We start from the raw sequence: 21,067 nt of genomic DNA on the forward strand, positions 1-21,067 counted from the left end.
TTATATCCACGCAGATGTAACCGATGTGGTTAGGAGTACGATACCACTGGAGTCTATGGAAATGACTGGTTGGGACAGCAATTCTCAAAACTGTCCTGGGGAAACCCTAGCCAGTCAGATTTTCAGGGTATCTACAATGAATATGCATGATACACATTACAAACCAAGGATGCAATTTATGCAAATCAATCCATGAATGTACATTACGCATATCTTGAAAACCTGACTGGCTGAGAACGTTGTCCAGTGGTGTCACGAAGGGGGTGGGATAGAGCCAGATCGGGAGGGTGTTCCTTAAAGAATGCTTTCGCCGCCCCTGCCGGCTTCTTAGCCTTTTTCTTGGCCGCGTGGGTGGACCGGCAGCCATGTTGAAGTGCAGGTCCCAGGAGGTTCCAGACCCAGCCAGCTGTGCACCCCCCTATGATGTGCACCCGGGGCGGTCTTCCCCCCCCCCTTGGTACGCCACTGGGATCAGGGTCAATTTTCTTGTTGTACAGAATCCGGAACACCTTCTCCCAATAAACACATTACAGGTATGTCATTTTTTCAGAGGCTTTTATCTCTTCCAGTGTGATGTTGGTTATTTTTGAACTTGTGTTTTTTGTTTTTTTTAACCAGTTTTTCACTCATGCAACGTTTCATCCCATTCCGTTATACTTTCCAGAGTTATTTTAACCCCAGACAGATGGGCAATCAGGCATTCTGGACTCCTTTTGCATATCATTCTTTCCTATTTCCTTTGAGTTGGAAAGAGTAGCGCGCATCTCTTTGCAGATTCCCGGGGTAAAGTATTTTGCCTGCGCTGGAGTTCAGTTCCCTATAGAACCTTAATGGAGAGGAGCTTCTGGCCATTTGCTTTAATTGCATCTGACAGGCATAAGAATGGCTGTCATGGGAATTTTTTCAAGTTCACCAGTGCTATGACCCCAAGCTAGGGCTCTAACGTCAATTTCCCATCCCATCAGCGGGCAGTATAATGGAAGCAGAGAAAGAAGAGGGGAGAAAAAAGAAACCCAGTTACCAAGATCGCTAAACATATTACTTCATTCCCTAAGCACAGCAAAACTTGATTATTGCAAATCCTTACTCATAGGTACAGTATTCCCCATAAATTCACAGGGGTTCTGTTCCAGCAACCCCTGCAAATTTCAAAAAACCGTAAATGCGGTTTCGGAGCAGATCAAAGGCAGGAGAGGGCAGCTGGGGCGCCGGCAGGTGCTGAAAATCGGGTGCGGGATCATTCTCAGTATTTTGCGACCGCCTCTTTCTGGTCCTAAAGTCAGACTACACCAATCAGATGGCGTGTCAAAGCAGCTCCCGATTGGTGTAGCCTGATTTTTGTATCATAAAGAGGCGGTCAATAAATACTGCAAAAGACCGAGTTTGCAATTCGCAAACCGCGAATTCGCAGGGGTTTACTGTACTACAAAAAGAGAAAAATATCTACAAATTGTGCAAAATACCGCCGTGAAGCTTATTTATAATGCTAAGAGATACAACCATGTAACCCCATTATTAGAAAAAATCTCATTGGCTCCCAATCAATCATAGGATCATATTTTTAAGCCAAAGCTAAAGACATTTCTCTTTCTTGATGCCTTTGAGACCTAACTGTCCTTTTAAGGGCAATTGAGTTCAACATTATTTATCAGCCCCTCCTATTGGTTTTTCCCTAATTGTTCTCTTTTACTTTGACTAATGTTGTTCTTGCCTTTTTACCTTTTGTTCCTGTTTGTCTTTGTTTTTAAAAGTCTTCGAAAGTTATTGTTACTGTTTGGTGACGCAATGTCAGTTTAAACTTGCATTTTAGCTAAAGTATGTTTTATGTTGATTGGGCGGTAAAAGAAATTTTAAATAAACTTGAGACTTGTTTAAAATCTTACTTCTAACATTTAAAACCCAATCCCTCAAAAGAACCACAATTCATAGATAAATTACTTATTCCATATACTACCCCGCGTACTCTCCGACCAATGGATCAAAAACTATTAACAGTTCCATCACTGAAAATAATAGGAACCCGAAGGCTAGCTATCGTCTCCGTGAACGCACCTAGACTTTGGAACGCTACGCCAATATACTTGAGAGGAAGAAAACTTAACACATTTTAAAAGTTCCCTAGTTCCCTGAAAGGCTTTCTGTTTAAAGATGCCTTCAACCAGAGAAGAGCGACTAAAATGGTTAAGGGGCTGGAGGAGTTGCCGTACAGTGAAAGATTAGAGAAACTGGGCCTCTTCTCCCTCGAACAGAGGAGATTGAGAGGGGACACGATTGAAACATTCAAAGTACTGAAGGGGATAGACTTAGTAGATAAAGACAGGTTGTTCACCCTCTCCAAGGTAGAGAGAACGAGAGGGCATTCTCTGAAGCTGAAAGGGGATAGATTTCGTACGAACGTAAGGAAGTTCTTCTTCACCCAGAGAGTGGTGGAAAACTGGAACGCTCTTCCGGAGGCTGTTATAGAGGAAAACACCCTCCAGGGATTCAAGACAAAGTAGATAAGGACAGGTTGTTCACCCTCTCCAAGGTAGAGAGAACGAGAGGGCATTCTCTGAAGCTGAAAGGGGATCGATTTCGTACGAACGTAAGGAAGTTCTTCTTCACCCAGAGAGTGGTGGAAAACTGGAACGCTCTTCCGGAGGCTGTTATAGAGGAAAACACCCTCCAGGGATTCAAGACAAAGTAGATAAGGACAGGTTGTTCACCCTCTCCAAGGTAGAGAGAACGAGAGGGCATTCTCTGAAGCTGAAAGGGGATAGATTCCGTACGAACGTAAGGAAGTTCTTCTTCACCCAGAGAGTGGTGGAAAACTGGAACGCTCTTCCGGAGGCTGTTATAGAGGAAAACACCCTCCAGGGATTCAAGACAAAGTAGATAAGGACAGGTTGTTCACCCTCTCCAAGGTAGAGAGAACGAGAGGGCATTCTCTGAAGCTGAAAGGGGATAGATTTCGTACGAACGTAAGGAAGTTCTTCTTCACCCAGAGAGTGGTGGAAAACTGGAACGCTCTTCCGGAGTCTGTCATAGGGGAAAACACCCTCCAGGGATTCAAGACAAAGTAGATAAGGACAGGTTGTTCACCCTCTCCAAGGTAAAGAGAATGAGAGGGCACTCTCTAAAGTTAAAAGGCAATAGATTCTGTACAAATGTAAGGAAGTTCTTCTTCACTCAGAAAGTGGTAGAAAACTGGAACGCTCTTCCGGAGGCTGTTATAGGGGAAAACACCTCCAGGGATTCAAGAGCAAGTTAGACAAGTTCCTGCTGAACCAGAACGTACGCAGGTAGGGCTAGTCTCAGGGCGCTGGTCTTTGACCAGATGGTCGCCGCATGAACGGACTTCTGGGCACGATGGACCACTGGTCTGACCCAGCAGCGGCAATTCTTATGTTCTCTAACTCCTCCCAAAAGTTATTTCTAGTTCCCTCTTTACATTTCCACCCCCATCCTTATTGTACTTTCCATATGTGTCACCTTTCTTTTTTCTAAAACAATTTTACTTATATTGTTTAAAATATTTTTATTGTGTATGACTTTTTATATTCTAAAAAAAAATTTTCTTGTATTTCGCTTAGAAACACTTGATAAGCGATCAAATCAAGTTTGAATAAAACTTGAATGCATGTTATGTATTTTTAAAATTTATTTCAGCCACATCTATTTCCATAATTCTTCCAACTCACATCCAACGCCGAATCACGATGAAAAAAACACAGCTGAAATAACAATTTGCAAATGCCACAGTAAGTTTATACTGACCCAATCATCACTATTACAACCCACACAAAGATCTACCAGCCAGTATTCAGCGCTATATCATCGTCCAGAAATGGCACTGACTGGTTAAATAGCGCTTGGCCAGCTAAACGCCAATATTCTGCGCGAGCCAACTGGGCATCTCCACTGAATATTCACAGCGGCTAAAAGTGAACTGGCCTATATCGCTCGATAACCGGTAATTTTCGGCTCTGAGCAGCCAAGTTTAGCAACCAAACTGGACCACGTAAACAGCAGTCCTATCGGTGGCCATTATAAATTTAACTGGTCAGTACTGAATATTGACTTAGCCGGTTAACTTTTTAGTGTCCAAAAAAAAAAGGGATATTCAATGCTAGTCACCAGAAAAAGTCTGGCATTGAATATCCAGGGCAATGCCTCTGCTTGCCCTGGATCAGTAGCACGGAATGTTGCTACTATTTGGGTTTTGGGCAGGTACTAGGGATCTGGATTGGCCACTGTGAGAATGGGCTACTGGGCTTGATGCATCATTGATCCGACCCAGTAAGGGACTTAGCCAACCTGCCTCCTGCTGTCTGAAAATCAGCCCCCTAGTTGAATCTGGGATCTAAGAAAATACTGGAACTCGGCACTAGGAGATTATCCAGAAAAATAGCTTTTATTATGTAAACTGCTGCCGTAAGAGATAATTTCCCATACGGACATTTTGCATGGGTTGTGGAACTAGGGCTAGAGATAGATGCAATGGAAGAGTCAAGTTTCTGTCTGCCTCGTAAAGCCGCTCTTCATTCTTCCAATCAGAATGCGGTTGTTCTAAGTTTACATCTGCTATCCAATTCATGATAGTTCATCTAAATTACCAGGGACGGAGCATGGCAGAGGACTGCACAAATGAGAAACAATACATTCTCCACATGACAGATGTCAAGGGCCAGATGATCGGTGAATCGTGTTTCTCACCTAGCTAAGCAACGCTGGTTGCAAGGCAACAAGAACAAACGGGGAATGTTTACAGGATTCAGGAGCCGAGGCTGAAAACTAGATTTAAGCAGATTATTACTGAGTAAATCCGCATTTTTTGAAGAGAGGATTAGAAGAGAGGTCAATTCAATCAGGGTTATTCCTTAATGGACCTTTCTGGATTTACATTGACAATTCCTGACTCGATATTGCTCTTGCATTATTTGGAAAATTAAGGTTTCTTCCTTAGGAAACAAAATGGAAGTTTCTAGCATTAGTATGGCGGCCATTTTAATCTCTCCCTTCATCTTTCTACATCCCTCGCTCTATGTTTCCATTCACCATTTCCTTCATTTTTCTGCCATTCTTTGTTGATGTAAGCTTAAAGTGGTGCCCAAGACAGATGTGTCAGGGTTTTACAACTAGGGTTGCTAGATTTCATCTTTGGAAAAAAAAAAAAAAAAAGAGGATGCCTGGCCCCTCCCTGTTCTGCCCCAAGTCCCGCCCCATTCTGCTTCTGGCTCTGCCCCATTCCTTCCCCAGCCCCACCCCACACGAACATCCCTGAGCCCAAAGGCCCTAGTTTGAAGCTTTCGCGCATGTGTGGACATCAATGCAAAGATGTCACATGCATGAGATGTGGCCTCTGAGCTTAGGATTTCCAAAACCAGGACAAATTGCTGGGTTTTGGAAATCCCTCCGGGCGCCTGAATAGTCCTCTAAATAAAGGACATGTCTGGGTTTTCCCAGATGTATGGTGACCCTATGTGAAACTAAAACTGAGCCAAGTAGGAGATATTCTTACACAACTTAGGAGCAATTTTTTAATAGCCCACATAGCTGGTCCAAGGGTCAAAATTGCATTTGCTTTTTATAGGCACTGCAGGGCCCTGGGAATGTCTCCGTCCTTTCTGCCCAGCTACAAGCTGCAGGTTATAGAAATCCACCATACATTTAGCCAGGCAGAAGGGGGCAATTTTCAGACATGGCAATTTAATGGGACAAACAGCTATTTGTCCCTGCAAATATCTATGAAAATTGTCCTGTACAATTATTCAGGTAGAAGAAGGCAGCACTGCTATAGTTCCAAAAAGGGGAGTCACAGCTAACTGGAGGAAAAAGCCTCAGATAGGAGCCCTTCCACCACCACAATGGTGGTCCAAGGTGGTTGGACGTAACACCTCACTGGCAAAAAACCTCCAGACCGACTCCCCGTAGTGAAGAACTTAAAGCAGGGCGGCGGTGCAAACGATAGAGGATGACAATCCACTTATCCACCCGGCAGTGTTATATAAACCCCAGTTCTGTCAGGGCACGGCCATCTTTTGATCTTGAGATGCAGCTTGCGTCCTATCTTAAGGTATGTCATTAAGGCTTCTTTCAGTTTTCTTTGAAGCTGTGCATTTTTACCAGTTTACTGATTGAAATTTTCTTCTGATTCTGGTTTTAGTTTTGATCGGATTTCTTTACACCCTGAGGCCGCAGACGAGTGAAACGCTGGCCATCGTCAAAAAGATAAGTGGATTGTTATCCTCTATCGTTTGCACCGCCGCCCTGCTTTAAGTTCTTCACTACGGGGAGTCGGTCTGGAGGTTTTTTGCCAGTGAGGTGTTACGTCCAACCACCTTGGACCACCATTGTGGTGGTGGAAGGGCTCCTATCTGAGGCTTTTTCCTCCAGTTAGCTGTGACTCCCCTTTTTGGAACTATAGCAGTGCTGCCTTCTTCTTTGTGACATCTTTTCATTTCAGTGAAAGTGTTTTTTGTAATATTATTGAGTTTCACAATTCCGAGTTTTTTCTTGCAATTATTCAGGTAGGACATAATTTGGTAACAGGTTGCCTGTGTGGGGAGTCCACAAAGGCATGGTTTAATCCCAATTTGTAATGTAACAGTACCTTTATAACCCTCCCCTTTTAGAAAACCACGAAAGCAGTTTTTGGCGCCGGCATTTGACCCTAAACACCGAAGCAGGATCTTCCCACCTGATTTCCTATATGGCTTCATCTTCTGTCAAGAACACACGCACTTGGACACTAGAGTGTGCTTGGGTGGCTGAAGGCATCTCTTTACCTGCGTTAGGAATTCTTCATTTGAGCAAAACCTGAGGCACGGATGAATGTGGGGATTCTTTTGGTACTCCGTCAAAAGCACGCCGGACTTTGGTGTGCCAACAATCCTGTGGTGACATTTGCACGCAGGACATGTGCGCCCCACTGCTTCCGCCACATTTAAGGCTTTCCGTTAGTGCTGCGAGGGGGACCCCACTACATTTACAAGTCCTCGCGCTCCCGTTGGGTGGGGAAAACTCCCCAACAGCAAAAATGGAAAGGAAAACAGGAGTTTTCAGTGTAGTGGGGGGTTCCCTCCATAGCCCCATCCCCTCAACGGGAGCGTGAGGACTTGTAAATGTAACCCTCACAGCGCTAACGGAAAGACTTAAAAACGGCGGACGTAGATTCGCGCATATGTCCTGCACGCAAATGTCGCCATGGGATTGTCAGTGTGCCAAAGTCCGACGCGCTTTAGACGGGTCACCATTCTTTTTCGCGATTACTTACCATTATTGCCAAATTACCGCTGGCCTTCTACAATGTACTTACTGGTAAGATCTCGTCCGCCGGCGAGAGGCCCCCCGCATTCTCAGCTTCGTATGTATAGTAGTCCAGTGGCATACAGAAGTAGCCAGGTTGGACATCTTCGCATTGGCGCCCAATGATGTGCGGCCGGCAGTCGCACTGGCCATTGTCCGTGGAGCACCTATGAACAGAAAGCAGATGGCTGAAATTAATTACCGTAAGCCGGCTGACGACGCCCGGAAGAAAGGGGAGACTGTGAATATGGGAGGATAAATTGCGCAGAATATAAACGATGGACGTCTGTGGAGAGGGTGTTGGGCAGGAGCACTTGCAATGATTGTAATGTCCAGGCCCATTTTAATTGTAAATACCTGTTGTTGTAGGATCCGCCAAAGTCACAGGCACATGGGCGGCACCCAGCGATATCATGGCTTAAACCCCAGAATTCGATCTGTAGGAGGAAAATCATGCAAAAAGGCATCATTTTTATGGATGCTTCACATTCACAGATGAGCTTTCCTTTTTTTAGAATTACTTTTTGGAAGTCTGTTTGGAGGGAAAGATTTAAGGGTAAAAAAAAAAATAAAAGGAGCGTGAACAGCGTGAAAAGGGAAGAGAGACTCAAGAAGAGTCTGTAATGACAGAGAAGCAATGAAGTATCGGGAAATCGCAAATCCACGGGTGTTACAAGATGAGAAGGCAGCTGGAATTTAGCCAACAAGACACAGAAACCCACAGGTGCTCCGAGAGCGCAATATTGTGGACCTAGCAGAAACTCTCTGTGAAAGCCAACAATGGCACCGTCCACACTGTTATGTAGTGGCGTAGCAAGGATGAGTGGTGCCTGGGGTGGCAGAACCCCTCCCCCACCCGCCCCCGCTCCTTCCTGACCCTCCCTGCCACCCACGCCCCCCTGTTCCCTTCCCCCCTACCTCTTTCATTTTCCCCTGCGTGAGCAGCATCCCGAACTCGTTGCCCGCATCATGTCGGCTCTCCCTCCGACGTCACTTTCTAGGTGCGGGACCCGGAAGTGACATCAAAGAGAGCCGACACCGACGAGGACAGCCGGTTCACGATGCTGCTCGTGCCAGGAAATTTAAGAGGTACAAGGGTGGGAAGGAGCGGGGGCGGGCGGAGAAGAGCAGGGGTGCCGGCGCCCAGGGTGTACCACTCTTCCCCTTACTATTCCACCGCGGTTATGGGCACAGTTAAACCTTTTCCGTTGTATGTTTCCATGGAGGCAGGACTCACCAAGCACTGGTTACAGTAGCGTCCCGTGACGTAGCGTTTGCAGTAGCAGTCGCCGCTGTTGTGGTCACATGGTACACTTCCCGTGACAATACCCCGAGGATCGCACCTGCAAGCTGACGACGGAGACAAGAAACACAACGAGATTCAACTGGGTTCTGAGCTTTTATCGCCTTCAAGGCATTCATCATACCCCGTGTGGAATAAGAAATCTAGATAGACTGTGAGCCCACCAAACTTTATTCCTTTGAAAAATGTGTATTCCGCTTTATCAACATTTCTAGGCGGATTCTAACCGACATACATATACATTTTTTTTAAGTTTTTCACTTTTCATGTTTGATTTTTTTTTTTCACCTGGGGGGGATAGCTACTGACCTAACAACGAGCGTCATTAACCTTCAGTGCTGGAAAGGCTAGGATCGGCTTTAATTGGCGCAATAATTGAAAACACCATTCAAAACTGATTAAAAAAAAAAAAAGAAAAGTCAGTGACTCTAGGCGCTAGAATTGCACCTACGGAATGGCACCTAGCAGCATAAGAATCTGTTTTACTTGGGATCTACCTAGGTTCTTGGAACCTACAGTGGGGTCTCACATATATGTAGACGTCCAGGAAAACCCCATTAGACAGATTGTGAGCCCGCCAGGACAGACAGAAAAAATGCTCGAGTACCTGAATATAAACCACGTGGGCTTTATGTGGTATATAAAGACTAAAATAAATAAATAAATATAAAGTCCTCTTTTTAGATGACTGTCTGGGCTCCCTTGACGGACTTTCCAAAACCCAGCCTTCGTCCGGGTTTTGGAAAGCCCCGACAAGCTCCTGCTGCATCTGGAGGGCCTCTAAGCATGTGCGGAGGACAAAGTTGGAGCTTGTCCAGAAGAAGAGAGTAAGCTTCGTGTGGGCGGGGCTGGAGGCAGAATAGGGCGGGGCTCTGCGTCCTGGGTTTCCCGGAGAAAACTATGGTAACCCCACCTGGGTTAGCCACTGTTGGAAACAGGGGTACTGGGCTTGATAGACCTTTGCTCTAATTCTTATGTCAAAGTTTTAAATTAGCTAAGGCGTAAGTTAGCGCACACTAACAGGCAAAATACTGTGGCCTGTTTTTCACATGCTAAGCATGAATTGGGGCTTAACGCATTTTATGAAGTTTTAACATGCGTTAAATTTTTATTTTAAAAAAAGTTCTATTTGACTCGTTCATGACTATGTATCTGCTTTGTAATTGCTTATATATTGTAAGATTTATCATTAATAAAAATATTGAACTTAAAAAAAAAAAAAAAAGTGTGTGAAATGAACCAAAATACATCTGAAATGGGCATAAAGACCAAATGAAGCTGAAAACGTTTCCCCGATACTTACACTGGCAGCCCACAGGGTCACTTCTGCTGAGCCCATAGAAACCGTCCTTGCAGCTGTCGCAGCGTTCGCCCTTCACGTTTACCTTACAACGGCACTGCCCTGCAATCATGCCCATGTTCACATCTGTGTGGGTGTCACAAACGCCCCCATGCAGAGATCCCTCTGGATCACAGTGGCACGCTGCAAAGTCAAGCACAACCTCTATAAATGAAGTTACTTTTCTTGCACACGGAACAGACGGCCCCCTACTGGCGACTTCTACACGTCAGGGTAAGAATCTAACACTCACGTATGCAGGCAGTCTCTGCCCGGATGTCTGCCCTGGGGTTGTGATAGTAGAACAGCTTGCAGAACTGACAGTTGCGTCCCATGGTATTGTGCTGGCAGTCGTCGCAGACCCCGCCGCTCACCCTGCCGGTGGCCAGATATACAGCCATGTCAAAGTGGCATCGCTGAGAATGGTTATTGCAATTGCATTCTGCAGCGGAAAGAAAACAGTCTTGGAATGTGATGGACCTTGGTACAGAAGATGCTACACACTGCGTCGAACCATTCTGAAAACACAACTAGGTTGTGGACCTTCAGGACCGATGTTGAGCACCCCTGATTTATGCCTTGTAAGTGTGGGCATGTCTGACACCAGCCTTGTATGGGAGCCTTTAGTGCTTCCTAATTAGCAGGGTTACCAGATTTTATTTACGTAAAATCCGGACCATAGACCCGCCCCTTGGCCTACCCAGTCCCACCCAGCTCCATCCTGCCTCCCTCAGCCTATTCTCATCAGTTGGGAGGGCATTCGCACAAGTGCGGTGCCCCTCCAGACGCAATCTGCTTTTCAAAACCCAAAGTGCTGGATTTTAAAATGCCGTCCAGTTGTCCAGACATGCCCTCTAAAAAGAGGACATGACCAGGTAAATCCAGACGTCTGGTAGCCCTACTAAGTACTCCTGTATTAATTTTATTTTTCAAAGGAAAACATTAGTGTGTAATATACAAAAATAAAGAAGAAAAATGTCCTTTTTGGAGGGACATATTAAAAAAAATGAGCTTAGCGCTTTATGATGCGCTAAAGCCATATTTCAGCACATCTTGATATAAGACCTTCTTCAGGAATAACAGGAATTCCCTGGGTCCTTCCTGTGGACATCATCATTCAACTGGATTCCTCATTGTTACCGATGGGCACTGCTGGGGACCAAGCTCACATGATCTCATGCCCAGAGACCATTAGCAGGTGTCGACACCTCTAATGACACTTTGATCCCTGGGCTGCAAACCCGAAAGCCACCATGCCAGAGCTGTGGCTGGCCATCAGAGACATTGTGACAAGGCTGGCTAAGAGGTCACAGTGCTGGCATTCTAACTGGCACATTTTTAACATATAGAGTTGCGTTTCCAGGGGGGGTTGTCTTACGTTTGCAGGAATGCGGGTTGCTGGCTTCGGCTGGTCTCCAAGGCAAATCGTGGTAGAAATCCTTGCAGTGTTCACAGTTCAGCCCTTTCGTGTGGTGCTCACACACACATCTGCCGTGAATCTGCAAGAAGACAGCCATCTCAGAGGAGGAGAACCCAGAGTTAAGCAGGTGAAGCTCCTTTCCTTCTCCCTCCTGGAGATTCCCGGACGTCTGGGAAGCCTAGGGTTAAGTGACTCACCCAGGGTCACAGGAAGCTAAAGTGGGAATCAGACCTGGCTCCTCAGGCTCTCAGCCCACTGCATTAACCTTCAGGATTACTCCTCCCCATATACAAAACCACATTCCTGTAGCAATATGGAGCCACATTTCAAGAGCAAAATTATTGCAGTCCCATATATGGAGTCATGCTGCCATGTGGGAGATTTGGGCTCAACAGCAGAAGCTGAGGAAGCTGAAAGGAATTCTCAACCACCCATTAATGGTGGCGACCGGTACCCAGATTCAGAGAGCCACGGCCTGTGGTGCTCAGTGAGGACCGTCATTGACATAGCTGATCTAGCGGGGAGACTGGGGTATTACACAGGGACTTACATATGAAGGTTCATGGTACCATAGACCAGTAGGGGTTCCAATCGGACTGGAAATTGCAGAAGAAAATGCTGGGCCCCAAAAGTTAAAGAGCGCCAGTTTTAAACGATTGCCGTATAGCTAGGACGGCATTTGCAGCCAGGGAGAGAAAATGCATCAGAGAAAACTGCAAAACATGATCCGTTCACCAAAAAATAAATTTGCTTCCTATGGAAGTTTTGGGATTCTCTCCGTTACTACGGAATTTGTCTTCAATTGACACATTGCCTTTAAAAGACTCAGAGAAGCAGACCAAACACAATCTGAGCCACTTGAATTATCTATGACTCCGAGACCTACGAGGGATTTATGCTATAATCTGGACCAGTGGCGCCCCTCCCCCGTAACGTTTTTCATCTTCCAGACGCGAGCAACCTCACAAACTTGCTGCCCGCGTCGTGTCGGCTATCCCTCTGACATCACTTCCTAGGTGCAGGGCCCGGAAGTAGTGTCGGAGAAAAGCGACGCCGACGCGGGCAGCAAATTCGTAACGCTGCTCGCGCAGGGAAAATTAAAGAGGGACGAGGAAAGGGCGCAAGCGTGCAACGGGGGGGGGGGGGGGGGAGGGGCCACTGATCTGGACATTAAAACAAACATCACTCCCAGGCTCCATTATTTTTGCTCTTACCATCCCCTCGATACCGCCTTGCACCCCCTCAATGGGTGAGCACTCGGAGGCATGGCCGTAGCAGAAGCAGCTTCCTCGTACCACTAGCTCATACACCGCGTAATAATACTTCTGCAGTACTTCGACCCGTTGGTCCAGCAGGTTGTCTCCGAGGGTGTGCAGCTTCGTGAAGTTTATCCTCAGGTTTGTGATCTGAAGAAGCTCTAACAGAGAGAGAAATGCAGGTCTTTCCGTTAAACACCCCACTGAGCACGCTCTCAGAGTCTCAAGAGTCGCCGGCTGGTGGCTAAAAAGAAAGCTCTGATCTTTGTCCTCTGGCATCTACCGCTATGGGACTCTACACCTTGCTGTAGTGTGTGTTGATTCTGAGAAACCTCTGTACATTTCAGTGTGCGGTAAAGGGCAGCCATCATAAGAACATAAGAACATAAGCAGTGCCTCCGCCGGGTCAGACCACAGGTCCATCCTGCCCAGCAGTCCGCTCCCGCGGCGGCCCAAACAGGTCACGACCTGTCAGAATCATCAGAAGGGGCTCCCTTGCCACCTTGGCTTCCCATTTAAGTCCTGCCTTCCTATCGAAGCCCTAGCCCTCCGGTCTTTCACATGCACGACCTGGTTGGTTTTTACTCATTACCTGGTTAACTTTCTATATTTTAACTTTCTATACTTTAACTGAGGAACATTTTTGGACAATCGCCCTCGTACAGTAGAGTTGAGAATACTGCACAGCGTAATTCTGATTTAAGCCTGGTCAAAGTGTGGTTTGAATTGCTCACTCTTTACTCAGCTAAAAAAAAAAAATATATGCTTGGGCTTTCAAAGCATGCGTCGGGTTAAAAAGATGCGTTTCAAGGGTGTGTTAACACCAGACCAGTAAATCAGAGCATATGTCTGATCTGTTCAAAAATATTTATGCTACTTCTTCGTTAAAAAAATGCAGCTGCTGAGTGCTCTTTCCACTCATTTTCAGATAAGGGTATAGAGTAGATGCTAAAAGCAGCCACACCCTTTACTCCAGTGTGGGCTGCTTGAAAATTGACTCCCATACCTTCCACTGAGTCATACACAGAATTCCAAAAGAGTACATTAGATTGTGAAATTCATAGTTCTTATTCCTGCAGCATATCACATTGAGCAGCGTAAAGTCTTTTGACACCTGCTTGTTGCAGGTTTCCAGATCTCACTGCTCGGTAGAACCGACGTTCCAGCTATCATGCTGCGGCTTTCTTCAGGGTATGCTGCGAGGTCTGCAGTTTGTTTTTATACAGTAGGTCCTCAAACTTGATTGGTTGGGACTTGAGGTGAATGAGGTAGGAAAGACCGTTGGTCACCAATCTGAGTTTTGGTGGAAAAGTCCGTTGGTCTCTTTTTCTCATAGAATGGGACTGATTTTCCCACCAAAATTCAAATTGTTGACCAACGGACTTTCCCACCAAAATTCAAATTGGTGACCAACAGACTTTCCTGCCTCATTCGCCTCAAGTCCCAACCAATCAGGTTTGAGGACTTACTCTATTCAATCAAAACTGCAAACCTCACAGCACGATGGCTGAAACGTCAGTTCTACCTGACTAAATGCAGCGAGACCCGGAAACCTGCAACAAGCATGAAGCCAGCTGTGAAAACCCTGAGACAAGTTTTAACATCTGCTCTTCATTACTCCCTACAAGGTCGCAGATTCTTCTATCTCAGTAACATATGCTGTCAATCACTGAACTCTATGAACTGCTTTCCCCCAATTCCTAACCCTGCGGTACCTTGAATTTCCAGGCTATAGGGATCCTCCACCTTGATCGCTGGATCCAAAACTTTGAAAATCACCTAAAGTGACAAGAAATACATCCATCAATCAGAAGATAAAGAAAGACAGGAGCTCCTGATATTGCTACTGGTATGTGGTTCATTTTGTTTGCAAAACAGGCCCATTCTCTCAAGAGGCCAACTAGGGTCTTGAAAGTTAATGTACAGTAATATCTTTGGATATCCTATCTGATGGTCTGATAATATATTGCAGCCCTGCCACAAATCCTGCAGCCTCCTTAATTAGTAACTACCAGGACTGTGCCATTTGGAGTGACTGGAAGCCCACAAAGGAAAAGAAACCTTCCAAGAAGAACTTAACCTCTCCTTCGCTGGATGGTTCAATGTCCGAGTAGCGCTGCTCACAAATAATATCATCGATATTATGCAAGTTGTTGATGGGGACACCAGGAAACATCTTCGTGCAGTTGTAAGAGAAATAACGATATACTTTCCAGGTGCGTCCAAAATCCGCCGATCTCTCAATCAACATTGCTGCAGGACGGAAGGTCTAGGGGGCGGTGGAAGAGAAGACGGAAGTGTGTTAGCCAGAAACGGCCATAGTCTGTAAATGGCGCCAAAAGATAAGGCGCCTACAAGCAAACTTAATTGCGTTAATCAGCTTTAATTTGTGTAATAATTGAATGCGCCATTTAAAATCGATTAAAAACATTTTAAAAAGTAGGCGCTGCTAGGCGCCTTCTGGGTTACGCACTGGAATCGCGCCTACAGCATGGTGCCTAGTGGCGCCTAAAGTCAAAGTCGGCGTGTTTTGGGGCGGAAATGACCTTAGGCGTCAATATTCATAATTTTCCAAAAAACGTAGGTGCTTGAAATATAGGCCTTTAGAACCCTGGCCTACGTTACTGGCACCTACGTTTTTTTCTTAGGCACCAGTACCTGCGGTTCTGTTAATGGCGCCTACGTGTTACAGCAAGGACTGGAAATGTCCAAAATAGACTGGTGGACTCAGATGCATTTCACAACGATCCTTCATTTCATCAAAAAAGTAACTCAATGACTCGACATGGAGCAACATTTGGTACAGAGCTTCCAATTTTCCATAGCTGGTAATGGACGATTTGAGCAAATGCCTTTATGTGGATTGATCTTTCCCATTTAACTACGTGATTTGTAAGACTCCTGAGGCAGGCCATCTCGGCCGAAACATGTGCACGTCGAGTCATTGAGCTATTTTTTTTTAATGAAATAAAGGATCGTTGTGAAATGCATCCGAGTCCACCAGTCTATTTTGGACATTTCCACTCCTTGCCTTGCGTTCTTGCCTTTGTGGATTTGACTCTCCTGTGTTGTACCAAGTGTGACTGACACCCGGCTGGCACCATTATTCTAGGCATTGGCCAATTTAGGCGTCGTTTACAGAATCCAGGCCAAAATGTCGTAGGACTGGAGGACAGTCAAATCACTGGGAAAGTTTGCGACTGGCTTTCGAACTATGGTAGCCCAAAGTCCATATAACCAAACCAGGACAATGCTTTCTAATTGGAAGTTAGCTCTGTGACGCATCGCCATTCTCCCAAACTACCCAAAAAACGTATTCTTTCATACCATTAATAATAATAATAATAATAATAATTTTATTCTTATATACCGCCATGCCCATCGAGTTCTAGGCGGTTCACAATAATTACATTAGGATCCGCATTGACATGCCGATTTACAAACAGTGTTTTGGGTTTACAGGCAATGTATTGGATTTAGAACACCTTCTGCCGAACATGGCTGAAGAAGAGGGAGTGGGAAGTAGTGAAGGAGGAAAGCGGTCAATAAAGGGGGGGGGGAAGGGCCGAACGGGCCGATTTACCATGATTTATTGGATTTACAACAGCTTAAGACTAGAACACAAGAAACATTGTACCTCTTCATTCCAAAATGAGTTAATTGCGCATTAGTTAGACACAGATTTATTTTGTCATCACGTCGCACTTTAAATAATTATTATTGTTTGATGAAGCCACATTAATGTACGCAAATTATACAGTTGTATGTGTTTATATACCATATTAATTCCCCCTTTTACAAAACCATAGTGCAGCTTTTAGCGCTGTCACTTGGCGGTGACAGTTCCGACGCTCATAGAATCCCTATGAGCGTCGGAGCTGTTACCGCCACGGCTGGCGCTAAAAAACGTGCTACGGTTTTGCAAAAGTGGGGTACATTTGTTAGTGAGTTAGAAAACTAGATAAATTAGTTAATTAGGTTTTACTCTGGCAAAAAAGCTACATTTATGTCTTTTATATATGCAGGTGATATTGCTGTTCTCATTCCTTGGAAAACTTTACCGACTAATCTTAACCAGCAATATAATTTTAAGATTTTCTAAAAAAAAGACCTATCGATTCCAATAATAATATTGTAATGCTAATTAATAATTTGTATCTTCATAATTATTTATGAAAACCACTGTGAACTTCATGGAGGTATTGGCGACTCGTATAAATAAAGATTGTATTAATATTTCCCATAAGACTCTATCCCTCTAACTTCATAACATAAATTATCCATTCTCCCTAAATTTCTTACACTGTAACCAATTACACCTGATCTTTATTATCCAACTTCTATGTAATCTTGTTTTTGCTCTGTAAAAATTAGTTAAAGTAAATCAGCAAACATGCTGTGTCTGGAGGAAGAACCTTCAAGCCCACGATCCATCCCTGTCCCCGGTTATCCTCTTCCAATGACACAATCAGTATAGACCAGGAGTTCTCAACCCAGTCCTCTAGACATACCTAGCCAGTTAGATTTTCAGGATATCCACAATGAATATGCATGAGATATTCCAGCTCACCTGGAGTATTGCGTTCAATTCTGGTCTCTTTATTTCAAGAACGATATAGCGGCACTAGAAAAGGTTCACAGAAGAGCGGCCAAGATGATAAAGGGGATGGAGCTCCTCTCGCGTGAGGAAAGACTAAAAAGGTTGGGGCTCTTCAGCTTGGAAGAGACGGCTGAGGTGAGATAGGATTGAAGTCTACAAAACCCTGAGTGGAGTAGAACGGGTACAAGTGGATCGATTTTTCATTCCGTCAAAAATGACAAAGACTAGGGGACACTCGATGAAGTTACAGGGAAATACTTTTTAAAACCAATAGGAGGAATTTTTTTTTCACTCAGAGAACAGTTAAGCTCTGGAACGCATTGCCAGAGGTTGTGGTAAAAGTGGATAGCGTAGCTGGTTTTAAGAATGGATTGGACAAATTCCTGGAGGAAAAGTCCACAGTCTGTTATTAAGACATAGGGAAGCCTCTGCTTGCCCTGGATTGGTAGCACGGAATGTTGCTACTCTTTGGGGTTGTGGCCAGGTATTAGTGACCTGAATTGGCCACCGTGAGGACGAATTACTGGGCTTAATGGACCATTGGTCTAACCCAGTAAGGCTATTCTTATGTTCTTATTGATTTGCATATTCCTAGGGTTGCTAGATATCTGGATTTACCCAGACATGTCCTCTTTTTAGAGGACTGTCCAGGTGTCCGGATAGCTTTTCAAAACCCAGCAGTGTGTCCAGGTTTTAAAAAGCATCGAGCACGGGGGCTGCGTCTGGAGGGCATCTGCACATACATGGATAAGATGCGATGACATCACATGCATGTGTATGCTTGTGACATCATCGTGTCGCATCTGCAAATGCGCAGTGACCCTTCAGACACGGCTCCGAAGAGACGAGGTTTGTGTGGGGTTGGGGGTGGAATGGGGTGGGGCCAGGATGGAACAGGGTGGGGCCACATATCCTCATTTCTGCATCAAAAATTTGGTAACCCTACGTTATCTCATACGTATTCTTTGTGGATATCCTGAAAACCTGGCTGGCTAGGTGCGTCCGAAGGACTGAGGGTGAAAGCTCCTGGTCTAGACCTACGTAAAGGCCGCTTCCGAGTAATCGTCTATTTTAACACGTCTTCCCCTTTGTGAGAGTACCTTAAATTTCAGGATGAGATGAGTAAAATGGAACTCTGCCTCCAGGTCAAGGCGAATGCTCACCGACTCAGCACCTGAGGGAAAAAATATTAAAAACATCCCGTAAAGCAGTGGTCTCAAATAGAGAATGACACGGTGGCGGTTTACCCGCGGCCACCGCATTTTAGCCGCGGGTCACCCGCCGAAAACGGGGAAGAAAACTAGCAGTCGCTGCGGCGACAGGGACAAGGCCATTCACCGCCCGCGGGGCGGTGAATGGTCTTGTTCCCGCAGTGAGGCATGAAGGATCGCGCGGTCCCCGCAGCTCACACCCGCCTGCCCAATCGATTCTAGTGTTTAGCCAGCTCTCTCCCTTCTCCTCACCTTAGTTTGTAGATTTTCTTTTTCGGCGACCCGCACGCTATCAGAGAGCTGTGCACCCGCCGCTGCTCAGTTTCGATCTTCTGCTCTGACGCAACCGGAAACAGGAAATTGCAGCAGAGCAGAAGATTGAACACTGAGCAGCCGCGCGTGTGCGGCTCTTTGGGAAAGCGTGCAGGTCGCTGAAAAAGAAAGCCTGCAAATTAAGGTGAGGAGAAGGGAGAGAGCTGGCTAAACACTAGGATCGATTGGGCAGGCGGGTGGGGGCTGCGAGGACCGTGCGATCACCCGTGTTCCCGGCTCAGACTGTAAGGAGGGAGTGAAAGGGAAAAGGATTCTGGGCCAAGGGGATGAAAACGGAAAGAAAAACCCACAGCAGGAAAGAAAGGGAAGGACAGGCAGGTGAGCCAGATGCTAGAAGCAGGGGGGGTGGGAAGAAAGAGGGAAAAAAGCTAGATGTACTAAGGCTTATATGGATGCAGCGGGGACGGTGACGGGGCGGTGAATGGGATGGCAGTGGCGGTGACGGGGCGGTGAAAGGGATGGCGGTGACGGTGACGGGGCGGTGAAGGGAACGGCGGTGACGGGGCGGTGCAGAGGATGATGGGCCGGTGACGGGGCGGTGACGGGGACAGATTTTTTCCCCGTGTCATTCTCTAGTCTCAAACTCAAACCCTTTGCAGGGCCACATTTTGGATTTGTAGGTTCTTGGAGGGCCTCAGAAAAAATAGTTAGTGTCCTATTAAAGAAATGACAATTTTGCATGGGGTAAAACTCGTTATAGTTTATAAATCTTTCCTTTTGGCTAAGTCTTAATAATAATATTGTAATTTATAGCTAAAGAGACATATGATCAAGAAACTGTTTTAGTTTACTTTTCTGATTATGATAAGCATACCGAGGGCCTCAAAATAGTACCTGGCGGGCCGCATGTGGCCCCCGGGCCGCGAGTTTGAGACCACTGCCGTAAAGTATTAACAAACACAGAGGGACCTTTTTTACTAAGCTGCGGTAAATGCTAGCACTTGCTTACTGCCGGTGAAAATGGCACTACCATAGTTCTACTTTTATTTAGGAAAGGCAGAAAAATGACGCCATGTTCAATGGTGTCAGATGAGGATAGACTCAGAACACCACAGACACTTTATTTCATTGTGATTGTGGTATAAAGTCCTCTCCGTCATCGTCAAACACTGCCAGAGCCGCCACAGCATGTATCGACGTGAATTTCCTTTTTGGCTCTGCACTTTGCTAGGCACAAAAAAAATGGATCAACTTCTTCCTCACATCACTAAAATTAGACTGAAACCTTCAGCTGCCACTGCTATTAGGGGAGGTAGGCTACTCCTTGCATTTAAAAGAACACATCGGGGTTTTGTTTTTTTTTTTTACAAATAATTCAGCGGTATGGTGCCAATCATTAATCCCGGGCACCGTTTACCACAATTACAGAATTTCCTCATCTCTCAGCACATTATTCGGCTCCCCAGCTGAGACAGTCAGCGAATGTGTTTGTACAGGAGGAGGTTGGAAGAGAGAGGGCGGGAGGCGTTTCAGCTTAATCGCCTTGGAAAAAGAGTGATCATCAAATCCATCTCATATGAGATCATCAGGAGTTCTTTGGATGCCCTGAAGACAGCCGGGCTCGGTTGCCGGGAAGAGCCATTACAGCATGAACCTTGCGTTTTGAGGAGGGCTCCCTTTCCTGGGTGATCAGGATTTTTTTGCAAACCCAAGTAAGACACTGATCTTGCAGACAGTCTCTATGAAAAGGGCTTTCATGCCTGGCAATCTAAGATGTTAGCAAGACTCGTTTAAAAAGTCATCTCAACTATACACTGCCAAAGAAACAAGGTTTAGTTTAGACACATGGGTTGGGGGTTCAGTTAGCCTTTGCTGTCTGCCACAGGATCAATTTTATTCCTATGGAATTCAGAAATGTATCCTGGGTATATATATATATTTATACACACACCACTTATAGCTTAAGTGGTTTACATTCAGGTACACATGCATTTTTTCCCATCTGTCCCAGTGGGCTCCCAATCTATCTAATGTAGCTGGGGCAATGGGGGGATTAAGTGACTTGCCCAGGGTCACAAGGAGCAGCGTAGGATTTGAACCCACAACCTCAGGGTGCTGAGACTGTAGCTCCAACCACTGCACCACACACTCCCCAGTGGTGTACCTGGCCAGGTGGGAACCCAGGGCGGAACACCCCCCTCCTCTGGCCAGAGCACCCCCCCCTCCCCCGTGTGCGACCGTTGAATCTGCTGGTCCCCCATCCCGGAGGTTGATATCTGAGGGGGCAGGGCTGGTAGAGTCAATGGCCGCGCACAGGTGGACTGCAGGCCCGTGACTTCTTCAGCACCTCTAAGCATCCTGCACCCAGGGCGGATCAC

The 21,067-nt window shown here is 45.8% G+C and overlaps 1 protein-coding gene across 4 annotated transcripts in view; it reads right to left on the reverse strand.

Moving 5' to 3' along the window:
- The window catches only part of LOC117351069 (laminin subunit beta-4-like), a 105,595-nt gene that overhangs the window by 30,450 nt on the left and 54,078 nt on the right, over positions 1-21,067 (reverse strand). For all 4 annotated transcript variants that reach the window (XM_033925777.1, XM_033925776.1, XM_033925778.1 and 1 more), the window contains 10 exons: positions 18,306-18,379; positions 14,686-14,874; positions 14,321-14,384; positions 12,564-12,766; positions 11,308-11,428; positions 10,183-10,371; positions 9,894-10,073; positions 8,525-8,637; positions 7,645-7,724; positions 7,298-7,454 (listed from right to left, as the gene is read on the reverse strand). In XM_033925777.1, the coding sequence (XP_033781668.1) occupies positions 7,298-7,454; positions 7,645-7,724; positions 8,525-8,637; positions 9,894-10,073; positions 10,183-10,371; positions 11,308-11,428; positions 12,564-12,766; positions 14,321-14,384; positions 14,686-14,874; positions 18,306-18,379 (1,370 nt within the window). The remainder of the gene's footprint in view (positions 1-7,297; positions 7,455-7,644; positions 7,725-8,524; positions 8,638-9,893; positions 10,074-10,182; positions 10,372-11,307; positions 11,429-12,563; positions 12,767-14,320; positions 14,385-14,685; positions 14,875-18,305; positions 18,380-21,067) is intronic.

Source organism: Geotrypetes seraphini, chromosome 17 (assembly GCF_902459505.1).
Source record: "Geotrypetes seraphini chromosome 17, aGeoSer1.1, whole genome shotgun sequence".
Lineage (NCBI taxonomy): Eukaryota > Metazoa > Chordata > Amphibia > Gymnophiona > Dermophiidae > Geotrypetes > Geotrypetes seraphini.